Raw genomic sequence first — 21,857 nt, 5'->3', positions numbered from 1 at the left:
GCTGTTAACCTGCGATTTCTGAGGCTGGTGACTCGGATAACAGAGAAAATATAGAGAGAATTAAACATCCCTGATCTGATTAAACACTTGGAAGCCTTTACCTGATGGGGAAACAGAGATCCACGTCATTAAGATAAGTTGTTTCCTCATCTATTGTTTTTGGAATTAAATTATGTCTGTATATGTCTTATTTTTTAATAAGGCTTGGCTCATTGTGAAGGCTACATAGGTATTCCTGTGTGGAATATTACTGCAGGGGGTTAGTTATCCCTGATAAAATGCTGCTATAAGGGAATCTGCAATGCACTTTATACTGTCAGGCCCCCAAATTGGGGAGGCCTGGGAGGCCTTATATGCTGTGTCCTGGAAATATATCCTTTAAAATACCAATTAGGATTATTAATTCCTCTTAGTGAGGTGGATGTATCAACTTAATTAGGGGATCTATGGTGCCCCATTGTTATTATAGAGTGTCCTTTTCTATGCTCTGTGGATAAAAGTGTACTATTCCCTTTATGTATTGTGCTATGGTGATCCTGTCTGGATACGTCCAATCTTCTGTTATTAGGTGTTCCTGGGTTGTACTAATGGATTTTTAAGACACTCTCACAGAGTGAATATTAAGATTGGGGTGATTTATATAAACAGGTTCGGATCACATGCCTATATTTTAGGTCTTTTTCTTGTTACTTAGTATTTGTTGTGAGACTCTTAATAGTTTTAAACGTCAATATTAAAGGTTATTTTTTTAATGGGTATTTATTGTAAAAAGGTTTCTAGGCTACCCACATTATTTATCGATTTTTGTAAATTGGCTGGTGACTCGGATAAACTTATCCTCAGAAGCAGAGGTGACTCTTGGTCTTCCTTTCCTGGGGCGGTCCTCATGTGAGACAGTTTCTTTGTAGCGCTTGATGGTTTTTGCAACTGCACTTGGGGACACTTTCAAAGTTTGCCCAATTTTTCGGACTGACTGACCTTCATTTCTTAAAGTAATGATGGCCACTCGTTTTTCTTTACTTAGCTGCTTTTTTCTTGCCATAATACAAATTCTAACAGTCTATTCAGTAGGACTATCAGCTGTGTATCCACCAGACTTCTGCACAACACAACTGATGGTCCCAACCCCATTTATAAGGCAAGAAATCCCACTTATTAAACCTGACAGGGCACACCTGTGAAGTGAAAACCATTTCCGGTGACTACCTCTTGAAGCTCATCAAGAGAATGCCAAGAGTGTGCAAAGCAGTCATCAAAGCAAAAGGTGGCTACTTTGAAGAACCTAGAATATAAGACATATTTTCAGTTGTTTCACACTTTTTTGTTAAGTATATAATTCCACATGTGGTAATTCATAGTTTTGATGCCTTCAGTGTGAATGTACAATTTTCATAGTCATGAAAATTCAGAAAAATCTTTAAATGAGAAGGTGTGTCCAAACTTTTGGTCTGTACTGCATATATATATATATATATATATATATATATATATATATATATATATATATATATATACACACACACATTATATATATATAGAATTTTTTTAAAACATTTTCTAAAACTTTTTTGTACTTCTTTTTTCTATTTTAGTCCTTCCAGAGGACTTGATCCTGCAATCATTTTGCTTGCTTGTACTATTTTGTGCAGTGAGAATCGAATGTGCCTTATTATGCACTAAGGTCTCTAGCGCCATCCTTGGGACATATTCTGATGCGGGAACTAACACCCCATCAGTACGTATATATAAGTCCATATTACGGGGGTTGAATTCTGCAGCATACTGATGACTCCGTAGGTGGATGGAGTGTACGATAACCCCGGCTCACTGGTATTATCTGGAGAATGCTTAATCCACACCAGAATCTGAACATGGCCAAAATAAAAAAAAATATTACAGCAGAAGAAAAGAATTACTAATATTTCAGATACAAAAAAAAAATGCAAAACTGGAAACAAATAGGAGAAAAAATAAACTTACTAATAAGTCCCAGTTGTTCTGCTCGAGCAGTGTGATGGCCTCGTCGATGTTCTCAATGCCGGTGCATGCCTGGAGGGGAGAAGAGAACACAAAGGGTTACAGCGCGGCCGGCTCTCTGGTTTCAGGCTGGCAGCAGCGCCCGTACTCGTATCGGTGTCACCTCCTCTATCTCAGCGCGCTGGAAAGTAATGTTTTACCAAACTCTGAACTATACATGAACTTTCTCCTAACCACATCCAGCGAGCAGCGGACACCGTGTGCACGGCACAATGCAAACATTTCCACCAGTATCTAATAAGTCACTATGGGGGGCTTCTATATCTGCCAATAAATCTCATTGTAAAATAAAGAGAGAGAAAGCGTTACAATGTGCCAGATACAGATCACCCAGAACCTGGTACCAACAAGGGTATGGCCCCATCATTAAAGGGGTTTTCCAGTTTGAAGAAAACCACTCATCTCCGGCAAGTTTGTGTTATACAAAAAATAAATAAATAAATAAATAAAAACAGACTGTGCTTTTCTCACTGTTCCCAGGTCCGGCCTGGAGTCTCCGCAGATGCTCCCGGTATCTGTTATCGTTTGCCGCCAATCAATGAGCTCTGCCTGAATTGATGGCATGAGCCACTGAGCTCACAGACGAATGGCTGCAGCGCTGTCAATGTGCAGACAATAACCGACAACAAGAGCAGCGGAAAAGACCCAGGGCTGGACCAGGGCAGGGTGAGTAAAGAAAAGTTGTTGTTTTTTTTTTTTTTTTGTTTGTCGGGGGAGAGGGGTTTGTCCAAAGAGGAAACCCCCTTTATAAGTTATCAACTACACTGCTCAAAAAAATAAAGGGAACACTCAAATAACACATCCTAGATCTGAATGAATGAAATATTCTCATTGAATACTTTGTTCTGTACAAAGTTGAATGTGCTGACAACAAAATCACACAAAAATCATCAATGGAAATCAAATTTATTAACCAACGGAGGCCTGGATTTGGAGTCACCCCCAAAAATTAAAGTGGAAAAACACACTACAGGCTGATCCAACTTTGATGTAATGTCCTTAAAACAAGTCAAAATGAGGCTCAGTATTGTGTGGCCTCCACGTGCCTGTATGACCTCCCTACAACGCCTGGGCATGCTCCTGATGAGGTTGTGGATGGTCTCCTGTGGGATCTCCTCCCAGACCTGGACTAAAGCATCCGCCAACTCCTGCACAGTCTGTGGTGCAACGTGACGTTGGTGGATGGAGCGAGACATGATGTCCCAGATGTGCTCAATCGGATTCAGGTCTGGGGAACGGGCGGGCCAGTCCATAGCTTCAATGCCTTCATCTTGCAGGAACTGCTGACACACTCCAGCCACATGAGGTCTGGCATTGTCCTGCATTAGGAGGAACCCAGGGCCAACCGCACCAGCATATGGTCTCACAAGGGGTCTGAGGATCTCATCTCGGTACCTAATGGCAGTCAGGCTACCTCTGACGAGCACATGGAGGGCTGTGCGGCCCTCCAAAGAAATGCCACCCCACACCATTACTGACCCACTGCCAAACCGGTCATGCTGAAGGGTGTTGCAGGCAGCAGATCGCTCTCCCCAGCGTCTCCTGACTCTGTCACGTCTGTCACATGTGGTCAGTGTGAACCTGCTTTCATCTGTGAAGAGCATTGGGCGCCAGTGGCGACTTTGCCAATCCTGGGGTTCTCTGGCAAATGCCAAGCGTCCTGCACGGTGTTGGGCTGTGAGCACAACCCCCATCTGTGGACGTCGGGCCCCCATACCACCCTCATGGAGTCGGTTTCTAACCGTTTGTGCAGACTCATGCACATTTGTGGCCTGCTGGAGGTCATTTTGCAGGGCTCTGGCAGTGCTCCTCCTGTTCCTCCTTGCACAAAGGCGGAGGTAGCGGTCCTGCTGCTGGGTTGTTGCCCTCCTACGGCCCCCTCCACGTCTCCTGGTGTACTGGCCTGTCTCCTGGTAGCGTCTCCAGCCTCTGGACATTACGCTGACAGACACAGCAAACCTTCTTGCCACAGCTCGTATTGACGTGCCATCCTGGAGGAGATCCCACAGGAGACCATCCGCAACCTCATCAGGAGCATGCCCAGGCATTATAGGGAGGTCATACAGGCACATGGCGGCCACACACAATAATGAGCCTCATTTTGACTTGTTTTAAGGACATTACATCAAAGTTGGATCAGCCTGTAGTGTGTTTTTCCACTTTAATTTTGGGGGTGACTCCAAATCCAGGCCTCCATTGGTTGATAAATTTGATTTCCATTGATGATTTTTGTGTGATTTTGTTGTCAGCACATTCAACTTTGTACAGAACAAAGTATTCAATGAGAATATTTCATTCATTCAGATCTAGGCTGTGTTATTTCAGTGTTCCCTTTTTCTGAGCAGTGTATTTAAAGAGGTCTGATCTATCGGACCCCCACTGATCTGGAGAATAGGGCTGTAAAATGCCCCGTAGTAATGGGACAGCTAACAATTGCCAAGTACAGCGTTCTGCTATTTCCAGTAGACCCATAGAGAATGAATGGAGCACCCCATTAAAAAGGGGCACGTTAAAGTCTGGTCCTGGAGATCAACGGGGGTCCAAGCAATCCCCACCGATCTGTAAATTATTACTTGTCCTTTGGATAGGGGATTACTTTTTCGGAACACATTTTTAAGGCCATACAGTCCGCTCCTCATCTCTTAGCTACATGTTTTTAGTGCCGAGTTTTTGGGATAGGTGAGGGTCCAACGCCTGTGACCGCAAGTGAAGACTCATCGTTTGGATAGACGATCATTTAAAACCTTTTAAATGGAAGCCACATGCTACTTATGGGGCGCACTATAGCATTTTTGAAATACTGTAAGAGACCAAATTCTGTTTTTGTCACATAGATCCAGCTACATGGATGATCTAAATACTATTTTATAGCTCATCATAGAGAACCCCTTATGTCTTCCTCTCAATCCCCCATTATTTACAAGACCCGAGATCCATTTACTGACATGCAATATAATGAAGTACGCTTTTCAGATATGTTCACATGGCTCAAATCAGGAGCAGATTTTCCCGGACGCATCTCATCCAGAGAAAATCTGCAGCAGAAATGGACAGGATTTGAAATCTGAAACATGTCGATCATTGAGGTTGAGGTCCCGCTTTGCAAATGTAAAAGGTTAAAATTCACAGCATTTCCACAACTAAATCTGCAGGAAATTCCTGTATGGACGTACCCTTTAAGGATATGTGCACACAATGAGTATTTGCAGCAGAATCTGGCACAAAAAAAAAAAACCTGTGTAAAATATTTGCATTTTTTGACGCTTTCTTGCATTCATTTGAAAGGGTAAAAAAAAGCTGCGAAAAAAAAAACCAAGCTGAATTAATTGAAATGCTGCAGATGTGAAAAACGCTTTGGTGGTTCAAATCTGCAAGGATTTGCAGAAACACAGCAGAAATGCAGCGTGTGAACAAGTCCTTATGGTGACTATGGCCTATTAGGTCCTTGTGCAGCTGCACATATGGTGGGTTCATGCCTGTTTGGCTCCACTTCTGTGAGTGCACCCACCTCTTACCAGCGACAAAAAGAAGAAAAGGTCTCACCGGGTTTACAAGTAGCAGAAAGCCGAACCCAGAGTGCACTCCCCACTAAATTACCGGAGATCAGGACAAGGGGTGACCACAGGTATCCCAATAATGGGTCTATGGGGTATCTGACAACTCACAGGTAAGCAGCACTAGTGACTTTCACTATATTATTAGATTGTAGTTACCTTTCCTCACCACATGGGGGAGACATGCACATCGGTCATGGAGCAGCAGTAAATTATGGTCTATAGAAGTTATAATCTTTGGCTCCCGAAAGTAAAAATACACAACCATGGAGAGATCATCCTATATGTCCGCTCGTCAAAGTGAACTTTCATAATTATTATGGTCCGCTCCTCCTCTGGACTTTCTGGCGTAAGGATATGTGGTGTAATGTGACTGCAGCAGCCGCCCCCACCATAGTGACAGCTCAGACTGTGGGGCTGGGGGTAACTTTACTTCTATGACCATGTTAAGGGTTAAATATGTTTGCAAACTGCAGCAAGTCACATGTCAAGTGCAAAAACGCAGCAAAAAACGCAGGTATCAGGTTTTGCTGTGTTTTTGGTCCAAAAACCTAAATGAAGTTTCATCATGTTTTTTTTTTTTTTTGGGTGGGGTGGGGGCACTAAACTTTATCAACATGCACTAGAGACAATAAAAACACAGCAAAAATGCAGCAAAACCTGCTTTTTGTAAGCAGCTTCTTTACAGCCAAGAAAAAAAACGCAACAAAAACGCAAGGTGTGAACATAGCCTAAGAGGTTTTTCACCCTTTGAAGATCTGACTTTTTGTTTTTTTCTCTCCATGTTTTAAAGAGCCATAACTTTTATATTTTCTCGCTGCCATAGTCGTATGATGGTTTTCTGTTTTTTTTTTTCCTGCTAGACAATTTGTATTTTTTCAATTGCTTCATTTAAGTTACCATCCAAATATGCTGAAAATGTCCAAATTGTATAATATATGTATATACACACACAAACACATACTGAAAACATACATACACATATATATGTATGTCTTCAGTGTGTGTATGTGTGTGTATGTATATATATATATATGTGTGTGTGTGTGTGTGTGTGTGTGTGTGTGTGTGTGTGTGTGTGTGTGTGTGTGTGTGTGTGTGTGTGTGTGTGTGTGTGTGTGTGTGTGTGTGTGTGTGTGTGTGTGTGTGTATATATATAAGAATTACATGTTAAACGTCATTTGGGGAGAATTAAAAAACAATAATAAAATAAAAAGTTTGTTTCGTCATTTTCTGAGACCTCTAGCATCTTTTTCAGTAAACGCATCTGTGTGAATACTTTTTTTTTTTTTGCGAGGCGAGATGTCGTTTTTACTGGTACCATTTTGAGGTACTTTAAAAAAATTGAAAAAAAATAAAAAAAATAAAAAACATTTGTCACCATGTAAAAATGTATTTTTTTTGCTCATTTTTATGGTCTTTTTGGCCGATATCTAAACTAGCTAAGACAGCGAGAGTGAGAGCCAGCTGAGTAACACAATGTATGGAGCAGGCTCAGATCTTCAGTCCGTCCTATATACCCTTCTGCAAAAAGCACATTTTTAACATCATTTTGTGGGAAAGGGTTACCATTGAGTTATATATATATATATATTATATAAAGATTCCAGGTAACAGATGGCTGACAGACAGCAGCATCTATCTTCTCATTCGGCCTTAACACTTTCTTCCAGTTAGAGGTCACTGACTGCCTGCAGCGGTAACATGACGCTCCCAGCCGGATGTTAATGTCAGGAGACAGGCAAATGGCGAAGTAGTGGCTGTTCAGGCTATGAGGGGGAGGGGATATTATGCTTCCCCCCCCCCCCTCAAAGGAAAGGTGCTGCGTACAAGCTGCATGCATAATAAATGCATATCTTAAACTGGATGAGGCAGGTGTACTTACTGTGAAAATCCACGTCAGAATGGCTGCACAATCTTATATAAAAGTTTTCCTGCCTGCTAATAGAATGAGAATTTCATAATTACACTGTCATTTTAATGTGGGATTACGAAGTAAGTGCCCCAGCCTCATCAGGTCCGAGAGATCTATTTATTGGGAAAATGGTGGTGACAGATTTGTTTTAAAGGATCCTAACAAAAATGAAAATCACAGAGTGCTCAATCAGAGGCCATAATACAGAGGAATTCTCTCCTAGGTCAGGATACAGCGTCTTGCGGAAGCACCTAAGTAATTACAGGACTGTAAAGGAGCCGCACTGGGTCGTTGTACACAGACTCGTCCCGATTGTAAAAGGGTTAAAAAAAGGAAATTCACATTTAACACACATGGGCCATAGACAGATACATGACGGCAGTATCTCATCTCTGGAGCCCAGTGAAAACCCCGATGCCTGGAAAACCCCATTAAATTTTATGGGAAATATCCAGTATGAAGTCATTGTTTTATATGGGGGTTTTTTAGTTATAATTTGACCATATTTCCAAAAAAAGGCAGAATTTTGTTTAGTATTTCCAAGCTCCACACGTCACTGTTTGGTGGGTGAATGAGAAATCTATGATGTGCGGTAAACCATCTCTCAGATCCTATCCTAATATGTAGTAGGAGTAGTAATAATAATATTAGCAAATAACTCCAATTAGAAATGTAGTATAGTTCTCCTGATAACCTATGTCGTTTACCCCATGTGCAGAGCAATGCAATGGCTTAGGTATCCATGGTTACGACCGCTAACTAACTGTCACTACACGAGTAATCATAACCATGGATACCTAAACTACTGCAATGCCCTGCACATGAGGTAAGAGACATAGCTAATCAGAAGAACTATACTACATTTCTAATTGGAGGTACTTGCTACTATTATTATTAAATCTACTACATATTGGGATAGGATCTTGGAGATGGGAATACCCCTTTAAGGAGGACCGGTGCGCTATCCTGCCACGTGTGTTTACATTCCACATGTAAATAACAATTCTGGAGAAGCTTTTTCTAGAACATTACATTCTGCTGTTCCTCTGTTATTCCTCCTGGCAGTATATGCATAAATTGACCATGTCACTGAGATACAGACACTATGTAGGGACACAACCTATTGACAAGGTAACCAGTTCTTAACCAATTCTTCCATTTCAACAGAGCAATGGGAATATCCAGAATTCTAAGAAAAAGATCTCTGACATCAATATTGTGATATGCTGCTATTATCGGTTTCTCTCTATTACGTTGTATAATTATGTTTCTACAGTAATTAAGACCTGACCCGGCATAGCCGGCATTACTCAGATAACACTTCCCTTACATCAGGGATGTCAAACGCAAACACACAGAGGGCCAAAATGAAAAACTTCGACAAACTCGCGGGCTAACCAGTATACAGAATAACGGGCCCCACAATAGTCCTCCATACAGAATAATGGGCCCCACAATAGTCCTCCATACAGAATTACGGGCCCCACAATAGTCCTCCATACAGAATAATGGGCCCCACAATAGTCCTCCATACAGAATAATGGGCCCCACAACAGTCCTCCATACAGAATTACGGGCCCCACAATAGTCCTCCATACAGAATAATGGGCCCCACAATAGTCCTCCATACAGAATTACGGGCCCCACAATAGTCCTCCATACAGAATTACGGGCCCCACAATAGTCCTCCATACAGAATAATGGCCCCACAATAATCCTCCATATAGAATAATGGGCCCCACAATAGTCCTCCATATAGAATAACGGGCCCCACAATAGTCCTCCATATAGAATAACGGGCCCCACAATAGTTCTCCATACAGAATAACGGGCCCCACAATAGTTCTCTATACAGAATAACGGGCCCCACAATAGTTCTCTATACAGAATAACGGGCCCCACAATAGTCCTCCATACATGGCGAGAGCAGCCAAAGACCAAGAGTCGAGCAAAAGGATTTGAAGGCCACTGGTCCAGTGTCAGTGCCCGCCTTGGTAAGCAGTGGCAGCTGGACCAGGGGAGCCCTGCAATCTATCTACTAGTAGATAGATAGTAGTCAGTTTGCAGGGCTCTGGACTGGAAAAAATGTGGACCAAGGACTTGCAAAACACTTTAAGGCTATGTTCACACATTGCATTTTTGCTTTTACAACTCAATAACAAACAGAGCTAAATCTACCGGTTTCAGGTTTCCCCTGAAACCAGTAGATTTGGCTCTGTTTATTTGCTATTGAGATGTAAAAGTATCCTTTTCAATTAAGTTAATTCTGCGAGTCTCTGGCTGGATTGGCAATCACTCCAGTATATGGTTTAACTTCCACTACATTGCTCTGTGTGCAAGGAGGAGAGGCTGACCTGGAAGAAGGGGGATGGGAACCTTTCTCCCCCCTATGAAGTAAGTGAAGCCTTAATCCTTCAACTCTCCTATTCCCAGTGTGGACCTACTGTGCTCGTCAGCTGGCGCTCCTTTTTTTGTTTTCGTCTGGCGCTCCTTTTCTTCTTTGTTTGTTTGTTTTCAGCTGTCTTACAATATGACACCTGAATAGGATGTCCGTACCTGGAAGCAGCAGGCTGATTGAGCTGTAACAAAGTTTTCCGCATTCAAGATATCTATTCAGTGTAAGTGTTTTGTTGTTTTTTTTCTTCCCCTCACCCCTCCTCAGAAGCACTCCTTTTCAGCCCATTTTCTTGCCTTTTTTTTGCATCAGCCAAGACAGAAAGCTTTGGCTCCTGGACTGGAGTCCCGAGAACCATCTCTCACCTGATGGCATCCCCCGGATCCTCTTTTGATTAGCTGGATCATTGCAGAGTGACAGGTCAGTCCAGCTAATCAAGAAAGAAGCTGCAGATACAGTAAGGTAAGAGTCAGGGGCTGATGGACCGGGTCCTGCAAAGCGACAGGCACCTACTCTATATGAGGAGTCACTGGAGAATAAGACTGGGTGAGGAACGTATAAAGAATACCAAAGACGGCACTAGAACTTTATATGTAATTAAACAAGCAGGAATGTGGCCTGATCAGGTAATGCTACAATTAATTACTGTATGGAGGAGGGAGACATTCAGTGACTCAGATCTAGGCTACAACTACCAAATAGGACGGCACAGTAAAACCAGTCGCCTTTATATGACCCACTTTTAATTGTGTATTTGGGGAGTACTTATTTTAGAGTCTTTTACGCCGTGTTATACGCTGGCCACAGACTCCATTATACACGTATACTCAGTGACCACACAAGTATGAAGAGGACAAGTAAAATCCAGACATTCCTGGTAACACTTATATACCAAAGGATAAACCACGTTTAAAGAAGCCCTCCTCCCATCAAAGTTTTTATCCTCAACATATTATACAGCACTGTGTGCTTACAATTGCTCATTTTGCCTTTCTACCCATTAAATTCTTCTCTTTTCTCTGCTCTATGTAGAAACAGGAAGTCTCTTGTCCCTGCATTTATCATTCCCCTCTTTACCTCCTGACCCAGCTGCTCCCTCCTCCCAGGGACTTTTTCAGTGACTTATGACTCATACAGAGAAAACTGACCTCCGGTTTCGACATAGAGCTTAGAAGGATTCAGCTAGTCAGTTTTTAATCAAGTGGTATCATAGGCCTAATGGAAAAGAGAAGAATTAGCTGGGTAGTAATGCAAAATGAGCAATTGTAAGTACACAGTGATATATAATATGATTATTGTAACATATTAAGAGGATACAAATTTTGGAGGGAGGAGGAGGAGTGTTTCTTTCAATCTAATATACCCAATACTGCTTTCTCTGAGTAGTAGACACGAAGGATGTAAAAACCAACAGCATAATTCATAAGAACCACCGCAAAAAAAAAAAATAAGAGGGTACAATGCTGAATATATATTTTTTTGCAATTGCTCCTTTTGGTAGATTCTTATCTAGGAGAGTTGAGCGGATCGGTTCGCGCAACCCCAGCCTAGGTAACTTTGGACAAGAGCTGCGGAAATGTCCCTACCTTCCAGGTTCCTCGGTGAGGCTTTTGATTTGCGGGCCTGGCATGACTTCCCCAGCACGGCGCCCAGGTGACCACACACCAGCACAGCAAATCATTAGCCAAGCTCGGGCTCCCGGAAGATTAGGAAATTTGTGCAGCTCCAGTCTACGGCCAGAGAGCACCGACCTAGGCCGGGGTTGCAAGACGCGATGAGCTCATCTTTAATACCCAAGCATCCATCCAGACCGTGGTGTATACGGGCCACTAATGCAGCAAGCACTTAGCCTAATGGACTCGTCGAGTGCCTCTGATTTAATACATGTTCCATTGCTATATAATAGAGGTATACTGCCCAAAAGGGAATACGGTAACTATGAACATTACAGCGGCCTCCAGGGGAGAATACGGTAACCATGAACCCTAGAGCGGCCTCCAGGGGAGAATACGGTAACCATGAACCCTAGAGCGGCCTCCAGAGGGGAATAAAGTAACAATGAACCTTAGAGCGGCCTCCAGAGGAGAATACGGTAACCATGAACCATAGAGCGGCCTCCAGCGGAGAATATAGTAACCATGAACCTCAGCGCTCCCTCCAGGGGAGAATACAGTACCCATGAACCTTAGCGCTCCCTCCAGAGAAGAATACAGTAGCCATGAACCTTAGAGCGGCCTCCACAGGAGAATACAGTAACCATGAACCTTAGAGCGGCCTCCAGAGGAGAATACGATAACCATGAACCTTAGCGCTGCCTCCAGAGGAGAATATGGTAACCATGAACCATAGAGCGGCCTCCAGGGGAGAACACGGTAACCATGAACCATAGAGCGGCCTCCGGGGGAGAACACGGTAACCATGAACCTTAGAGCGGCCTCCAGAGGAGAACACGGTAACCATGAACCTTAGAGCGGCCTCCAGGGGAGAACACGGGAACCATGAACCTTACTGCGGCCTCCAGGGGAGAACACAGTAACTATGAACCTTAGAGCGGCCTCCACAGGAGAATACAGTAACCATGAACCTTAGAGCGGCCTCCAGAGGAGAATACGATAACCATGAACCTTAGCGCTGCCTCCAGAGGAGAATATGGTAACCATGAACCATAGAGCGGCCTCCAGGGGAGAACACGGTAACCATGAACCATAGAGCGGCCTCCGGGGGAGAACACGGTAACCATGAACCTTAGAGCGGCCTCCAGAGGAGAACACGGTAACCATGAACCTTAGAGCGGCCTCCAGGGGAGAACACGGGAACCATGAACCTTACTGCGGCCTCCAGGGGAGAACACAGTAACTATGAACCTTAGAGCGGCCTCCAGAGGAGAACACAGTAACCATGAACCATGGAGCGGCCTCCAGAGGAGAACACGGTAACAATGAACCTTAGAGCAGCCTCCAGAGGAGAACACGGTAACCATGAACCATAGAGCGGCCTCCAGGGGAGAATACAGTAACCATGAACCTTAGAGCGGCCTCCAGGGGAGAATACAGTAACCATGAACCTTAGAGCGACCTCCAGAGGAGAACACGGTAACCGTGAACCTTAGAGCAGCCTCCAGGGGAGAATACGGTAACCATGAACCTTAGAGCGGCCTCCAGGGGAGAACACAGTAACCATGAACCATAGAGCGGCCTCCAGGGGAGAACACGGTAACCATGAACCATAGAGCAGCCTCCGGGGGAGAATACAGTAACCATGAACCTTAGAGCGGCCTCCAGGGGAGAACATGGTAACCATGAACCTTAGAGAGGCCTCTAGAGGAGAACACGGTAACCATGAACCTTAGAGCGGCCTCCAGAGGAGAACACAGTAACCATGAACCTTAGGGCGGCCTCCAGAGGAGAATACGGTAACCATGAACCATAGAGCGGCCTCCAGAGGAGAATACAGTAAATAGGAGACTTAGCCTATAGAAGACGGCACAGGACAAGATTTATACTTATACAGACTGCTTAGCTTTTTGGCAGCAATTCACACATCTGGAAGGAGTAGCTCGGAGCGGGCAGTGGGTAGGTGGATGGGAATAGGCAGGATTCACTGAGCCGCAGGTGCCGGAGATATTTCTGTCTCTCTTGTGTACAGATCGTCAGGAAGTGTTTACTGACTGGAAACCTAAAGACATATGTGCAGATTACTGACGTCTATACGTATAATCAGCGGCGAACTTCCTGCACCGCCACATACAGAGCAGACCGGGAATTTCCACTGGATGTTGCAGAATAAACTTTTCTGGGGCCATTAATCCTCCAGCTCCTAATAACACCTGCATCACAAGGCAGAGCACCTGGATGTTCTGGAGATAGTGGGAGGATCATATAGGATCTAATGTGCATGGTGCATGATCCTAATAATATCCTGCATCCCAAGGGGGAGCACCTTGATGTACCGGAGATAGTGGGAGGATCATACGGGATCTAGTGTGCATGGTGCAGAATCCTAATAATAACCTGCATCACAAGGCGGAGCACCTGGATGTACCGGAGATAGTGGGAGGATCACACAGGATCAAATGTGCGTGGTGCAGGATCCTAATATCCTGCATCACAAAACGGAACAGCTGGATGTACCGGAGATAGTGAGAGGATCATACGGGATCTAGTGTGCATGGTGCAGGATCCCAATAATACCCTTATCACAAGGCAGAGCACCTGGATGTACAGGGGACAGTGGGAGGATCATACGGGATCTAGTGTGAATGGTACAGTACCAGTTCTGTGCCCACACTAAAGCTCATCATGCACATTACTTATCTGTTGTTGGACCCAAGATAGGTCATAGGATTTCAGCCAATGTAATCTTTGGCTTCTTTTCCCCCAATGTTTACATGAAAATGCCAGGGAGGAACCCCAACAAACAAAGGTTATGGTGGAGTGCGAGGGGAAAACTGGCATGCTGTATAATTTGGGGGAAATTTCTTAAATTCAATCTTATTTTTACATCAGTCATAAAAAAAATCCCACTAGAGTAAGAGGCTCCTAATTTATTAAGAGGCGCATGCATTCACCCATCACCGCCCAGTCGGCGGCATCTTTAAATCTGCAGCACGCTCATTCTTGCACGGACTTTAACTGCAGATTTCACCCCATTCAATGCTTTGTAATGGAGTAGGGTGTAATCTGCAGAAAAATACACAAGTAACCCAAGCGGATTTTATTGCGGATTCATTTTAGATTTATGCAACGTGTGAATAGTCCTAGCAACACTGGTTGTAACAGTTGCAGTGTTGAAAACTATATATCGTTGTACAATGTAGCCAGTAGATAGAAAATATTAAAATTTGAAGTTACCTTTTAATACCAGTAATTTCATGTACATTACTGATATTAAAAGGTAACTTCAAATCTCAGAGAAACGGAAAAAAATGGGAATACAAACTTATGACAGCCTTTGACACACTCTAAGCAGGAATAAATGGTGTCCCATGGATCTATGTCTTTCTATATCAACTAAGGAATGTGCTCCTCAGACCATTTGGGGGTAGAATAATCATGGACCAGATCTCAATCACAATAAAACTTTCACTCTCCTTATCTATGAACTGCTCCAATATGTACGGCCACAACTGTTTCTCCCTTTCCCATACTGATATTTCTGCTTCACGTCACTTGTCTCATCTATTGCATTATTCCTGTGCCCTGTTGTGTATTAATACGTGACTTCAGATTTTGTGTTATTCTACGCACTGCAGCTCTCTGTAAACAGGGGCTGCAGAAATACAGCAGTGGTGGAGCCCCCTCATTGTCGTGATCAATGGGGGTCCAATAGCCATACCCCACTTAGCATATTGTTAGGATATGAAAGAACTTTATAAAATCACTTTAAGAAGAAAAAACGATTTTAAAGGGGTTGTTCACCCCAATTACTTTTTTTCCTCTTTACAAAAGCATTCATCATGATGTAAAATAAAATAAATCATAGTCACCTTACCAACTATTGTACACTCCTCCCGCAACAACGGGAATGGGACTTTTGCAACCAAAGAAAGGCCGCAGTGGTGACAAGGTCAGTGATTGGCTGCAGCAGTCAATTATAAATACAGCGAGAGTGGTTTGAGAAAATGAGCGACGAGGGATCAGTAAATTCAGCATACTTTATTTTTACTATACAGGGTGGATTATGCAAAAAAAAAAAAAATCAGGAAGGGAACAACGGCTTTAGAGACCAGTGACTTCAGCTTTATTACATTATCGAAGGACTGAGGCTGCCTGATATCCATGTGCTGCTCTGTCCCTCCCCCATACTTTGCACTGCAGCTTAGCTTGTTTACAATGGCTTACTTGGAAAATACATGGAGAGCAGAGTTGTACTGGAAAAAGGATTACAAAGACAGGCAGAATAAGAGTATAAGGTACAGTAAGGAGATACAGAGCTGCTGATAAAGGCGGCTGGAAAAGCAGCGAGAAGTCCTCACTAGTAAGTGAATCGCCTCTGTCCAGATCACCAAGACGAACAAAAGAAAGGGGAGCGGCAGCTGTTCACAAGAGCCAGAACATGAGTCTGCTTTCTGCTTACTCATGGGAACAGCGAGCTGAGTCACCTCAATCACCGGAGCGAGAGTCAGCACAGCGAGAGTACGGAGCAGGTGCACCACACGGGACTGAGCATGTGAGACCGACAGCCGGGCGAGGGGCCGCCAAACGACAGCCGGGCGAGGGGCCGCCAAACGACAGCCGGGCGAGGGGCCGCCAAACGACAGCCGGGCGAGGGGCCGCCAAACGACAGCCGGGATTACTCTGTCATCCTTATGATGTTTTCCCCCCTCTGACCTTATAGGATCTAAAGGGGCTTCCCCAGAGAAAACCTATGAAATCCCTATAATTTAACAGAGTGTTACTTAAAGGGATTATTCCAAGAATCTTTATTTTATTTTTATTATTCATAAAGTCCTTAAAATCCTACTAATAGCCTTTCTAAAGGGTAACTAATAGAGATGAGTTAATCAGTTCTGTTACAGCGGCCAGGTCAGTAATCTCAGGCTGCAGGATGGAGCCCAGAGAATCCCCTCTTAGCGTATGGCATCCATGGCTCCTCTTTTAATTAGCCGGCCTGGTAAGGTGTCCGGCGTGCGTCACACCGAAATTATGCTGTCGTGGCAGGCCGGCTAATCAAAAGAGGAGCCATGGATGCCATCAGGTAGGAGGAGGCTTGCAGGACTCCTAAGGCTATGTTCACCCACGTTGTGTTTTTTTCTGCTGTAAATCTGCTGCTCTCTGACAGGAAAACAGCTGCGTAAAAAAACGCACGTATTTGTTGTGCTTTTGCTGCGTATTTTTGAACACCCATTACTTCCTATGGGTGAAAAAACGCAGAAAATACGCAGTAAAAACGCAAGTGCGTTTTCTGCTGCAGAACCGCTGAAAAAAGTGACATGCTCTATTTTCCAAATACACAAGCATGGCAGAAAATCCACAGCAAACAAAAAGAAACACATGTGAACAGAGTTCTGGCTTCTCAGACTTTGCTGGTACTGCTAGATGCAGCTGAAAACGTGCATAAAAATCTGCAGCAAAATAAGCTGCAAAACACAATGTGTGCGAACATAGTCTAATTCTGACCTGACCGCTGGATGAGGATCCTGTGAATCAATTCGCTCATCTCTATTAACTAAACTTTCTGAGAAATGTTGACATGTTTTATAACACAGAAGGGGTCACAGGCCTAAGATAAGACCCCCGCTCAAACCACAGTGGCAGAAGTGCTCAGCTTATGCTACTGTAGATGGGTTTGGAACAAAATCTCTATCCTTCCCCCTCTGGCAGCTTATAATTAAAGCTCCTTCCTACTATCTTTATAGAAGAAGTCTTCTCAGCACTCCAGCATGTTGCTGTAGCTGCTCTGGTGGAGATGCCGTGTGTCGGACCCCCATCGATCTGATATTCATGGACTGTCCAATAACATATTATTGCAGCATATTATGGGCGAGAGGGGAATAACTTCATCCACTGGAGATGGAGCAATGTAATCATCTGAGATACGCCGGTTCCATAACCTCCATAGAAATGGATGGGAGTTATGGATGCAGCCCAGCAGAGAAGTAACTTTCCATTAATTTCTATAAGAGTTATGGACCCAATGTAGCCAGGGCCCTCTCGGTTAATTCCTCTTCTCTAACTCCAGTGGTCGGAGCTGAATGGAGATAAAAGGTTCAGATAGGAAAACCCCTTTAAGAACAGCAGATCCAAGACTTTCTCAGTACTTTCCAACAATCATATAATTGAAATGAAAGTACAACCCGAAAGCTTTACTCCTCACCAGACAGGAAATATAAAAGAAAGAGCTGCTGCCGCTAACTGATATACTCTATGGAAGCGGGAAAATCACAGCCCCATGACTACGAGACATTAAAAAACTACATGAAGCCAGATGAAGGCCTTGGCTATTTCCTAACCAGCCACATGTTGCTTTCTTGAGACCTGACTTAACACTCACCCATAGGAATCAATGGTAAATCTATGACTAATGTAAACTAAAACAAATCCTATTCATTCCTATGGAAGAGCAAACTCTGTGATACTGAGTCACATGCACAGTGGAAATCATTGCAGTCCCACAAAGTGATAAAATTATATTCCCACAATATTGAATACATGTTTGGCTAGAAAAGAAGATAAATTCTTATTGGCTAGGGGTCATTAATGAACAGAGCAGAGGTGCACATGCTCTGCAGACCCTCATTCTCAGGATCGGTGGGGGTCCCAATGGTATGACCCGCAGCAATCAATAAGCTATTCCCCATCCTATTGGATTACTTATATACTTGCCACAATCACTTTAAAGGCTTTTTTTTTGGTATAGACAATGTCCTCTAAAATACCTTATTATGTCACAAGGAGGGGAATTGGGATCCTCCCCTATTAAAATTACATTTACACGTCATATAATTTTATGTATTTACCATTGCAAGAGAACTAAACCATTTAAGGAGTTGTCTTAGATAATAAATGAAAGATGCACAAAAGCAGCAATATATTTAAAATAATATATTCTCATCCTTTTACCGATGGCCGCTCCTTTGCCTTGTCCCTGATGCTACCTGCACGTCTTTCCAGCCTGAACACCTCACGTAACATCTGCAATCAATCACCAGCCGCAGCGGTATATGGGCAGTGACTGAAGAGGAGCAGGGAGCATCAGGGAACACACGGACGGGAGTAAAAGGGAGACTATATGGGATTCATTATTTTACCCAGTTTATTGCCGGTGTCCAGCTTCTTCATTTTCTTGGAGAACCCCTCTAACCAAACAACAGAGCTGCAGAGAAGCTGCAAAAGGCAGTAGGAAGCCATGAAAACCGAAGAGAGATTAGCGCTGGTGACTGATATGGTTCACAGAGGCAAGACTGGAAACATTGTAGCTGTGATACAAGTTCAGTCCTTAAGTTTTCCTTAATACAGGTCATGGATTTCAGCTGATTGCAGGGGCTGATGTGAGCACCCCCTTCGATACACAGCTCTGTATCTGCCGCAGAATTCCCTGCAGAAACGCTGCACATTTGCCACATACTAAACCCTTTACGGCACGGATCCACAACATAAATAGACGAGCGGCAGAGCATAAATCCACAGCGACTGCTAGTTTAGATTTTTTTTTTTTCACGGCATGTGGATGAAATTTTGTGAAAAAAATGGTAAATCTGGGACCACTGAGATCTCTGCTGATCTAAGTCTCCCATTCCACCTAATCGCACAACCATAGTGAGAAGGGGCCTGAACGCAGCAGCTGATGGGAACTTATGCCATAAATGTCTGATCAGTGGCGATCACAGGCTAAACCCTCAATCAGCGAGCATGACCAATTCTCTGAACAAAGAGGAGTGGGCACTGCTGTTCTTGACAGTCCCAGAGATGGGACCTGCTATACAGTGAAGCAGTCTGCCAGGTGGAGACGCTCTAAGGAATATTTCTATCTTGAAAAGTGATTGCGTATTGCAGGAATAGAGGCCTGACCTCTGGAACCTGCACTGATCCCCTACACAGGAATGCAGTCCTACACCACAGCTGTGCCCCCCTTGTTCTCCAGATGGCTCACACCCCCACAAATCATAACAATATGCCGTCACTTTAAGATGTGAATGCCTCAGTGCCACACAAGAGACAGTACAGCTTTAGATACAAGTATCTACAAGATGTAAAAATAGCGGGCACACAGCACATGCTGTATAGACCCTCAAAGCAGGGTCTAAGTGAGTTATAGGGGTCCTTATACACGTCCTAATAAACTGCATGCATTAAACGCAGATCATGACGTAGGAAGGCGATTGGAGCCCGTTACTTTTGTGTACAAGTAACAATAATCGTGAAGGGAATTATTATGAACAATCATTCGTATGATCGCTCGTCTCCTCCTTACATTCATCGTTGGCAGCAGCACCCACCTCTCCTCGGAATATGCTGCTGACCAAAGAAAATTTCTACATATGCAAAAAAGATAACATTAACAAGTGATCACTAAAGATCACTGGGCAGTTTTACGATCACGAATGTACATTCATATCTAAAAGGCCCGTTAAAAGGCCACAGGCTGCAAGGCAAGTCGCCCGCAGCGCGTCTGCCACAGGCTTCAAGGCAAGTCGCCCGCAGCGCGTCTGCCACAGGCTTCAAGGCAAGTCGCCCGCAGCGCGTCTGCCACAGGCTTCAAGGCAAGTCGCCCGCAGCGCGTCTGCCACAGGCTTCAAGGCAAGTCGCCCGCAGCGCGTCTGCCACAGGCTTCAAGGCAAGTCGCCCGCAGCGCGTCTGCCACAGGCTTCAAGGCAAGTCGCCCGCAGCGCGCCTGCCACAGGCTTCAAGGCAAGTCGCCCGCAGCGCGTCTGCCACAGGCTTCAAGGCAAGTCGCCCGCAGCGCGTCTGCCACAGGCTTCAAGGCAAGTCGCCCGCAGCGCGTCTGCCACAGGCTTCAAGGCAAGTCGCCCGCAGCGCGTTTGCCACAGGCTTCAAGGCAAGTCCCACACAGCGCATTTGTCATAGGCTTCAATGCAAGTCCCACGCAGCGCATTTGCCATAAGCGTCAATGCAAGTAGCACGCAAAAAATCAGAGCTTTAAAATAATCTCATAACAGAAAATTGCACAAGCATTTTTTTGCGCAACTTGTCTGAGAAGTGATGTCGCACGACACATATCGCCATGTAGCTCTAATCTAAAGAAGCGCTCCTCATAAAAAAGTTATCCCCTAAACCTTTCTAAATACATCTGTAATGTAGTGTCTCTGTATTACAATACTCACCGATCACCGTCTTCCCCCGTTTCCAGCACCGCTCCGGTTCAAAGTGATTTCAAAACAAAAGCGCCAGATCACAAAGGGGTTTGTGTGCGAACCAGAAGTCATTTTCACAATGTAAGTTTATGGAGCCTCATAGGTTTGCACTGGTGAAAGTAGCATGGCTGCACAAAGTGATCACTGTGGGACCATAGGAATAAAAGGAGCGATCATGTGACCCAGAAGACGACTGGAGCGACAATGGTAACCGGGGAAGACGGCGATCGCTGAGTATATTGATACAACTACACTACAAATATATTTAGAAAGGGTCAGGGGAATAACATTTCGGTTGGGAACTGTTCCTTAATACCACTTGTACATGGGCCACTAAATGACTACACACAAGCCAATCCGCTCGCCTACTGGCCTGTAGCAGGACACTGAGAGAATATAATATGTGCCCCTTGTTAGTCTGATCGTTCTCGCCCCCCCCACCGACACACTGTACCATGTCGTGGTTCTCGTCCGCCCCCCCCCTACATACTGTACCATGTCGTGGTTCTCGTCCCCCCCCTACATACTGTACCATGTCGTGGTTCTCGTCCCCCCCCCCTACATACTGTACCATGTCGTGGTTCTCGCCCCCCCCCCTACATACTGTACCATGTTGTGGTTCTCGTCCCCCGCCCCCCTACATACTGTACCATGTCGTGGCTCTCGTCCCCCCCCCCCCTACATACTGTACCATGTCGTGGTTCTCGCCCCCCCCCCCCACATACTGTACCATGTCGTGGTTCTCGTCCCCCCCACACACACATACTGTACCATGTCGTGGTTCTCGTCGTCGTCCCCCTACATACTATACCATGTCGTGGTTCTCGTCGTCGTCCCCCTACATACTATACCATGTCGTTGTTCTCGTCGCCCCCTCCCCACATACTGTACCATGTTCGTGGTTCCCCCCCCCACGTACTGTACCATGTCGTGGTTCTCCCCCCCCCCCACCTACTGTACAATGTCGTGGTTCTCGTCTCCCCCCCCCCCCCACATACTGTACAATGTCGTGGTTCTCGTCTCCCCCCCACCCTACATACTGTACAATGTCGTGGTTCTCGTCTCCCCCCCCCCTACATACTGCACCATGTCGTGGTTCTCGTCTTCCCCCCTACATACTGCACCATGTCGTGGTTCTCGTCC

General features: G+C 44.7%; 1 protein-coding gene across 1 annotated transcript in view; it reads right to left on the bottom strand.

The window, feature by feature from the left end:
• The window catches only part of FAF1 (Fas associated factor 1), a 264,708-nt gene that overhangs the window by 233,550 nt on the left and 9,301 nt on the right, over window positions 1-21,857 (bottom strand). Inside the window, exon 2 of the mRNA XM_073643500.1 lies at window positions 1,981-2,049. Within this exon, the coding sequence (XP_073499601.1) occupies window positions 1,981-2,049 (69 nt within the window). The remainder of the gene's footprint in view (window positions 1-1,980; window positions 2,050-21,857) is intronic.

This window comes from Phyllobates terribilis, unplaced genomic scaffold (assembly GCF_046119375.1).
Source record: "Phyllobates terribilis strain yellow unplaced genomic scaffold, ASM4611937v1 Scaffold_8__6_contigs__length_399053987, whole genome shotgun sequence".
In the NCBI taxonomy this organism is placed as follows: Eukaryota; Metazoa; Chordata; class Amphibia; order Anura; family Dendrobatidae; genus Phyllobates; species Phyllobates terribilis.
The sequence above is the reverse complement of the archived record's forward strand: the minus strand, read 5'-3'. Positions and strand labels throughout refer to the sequence as shown.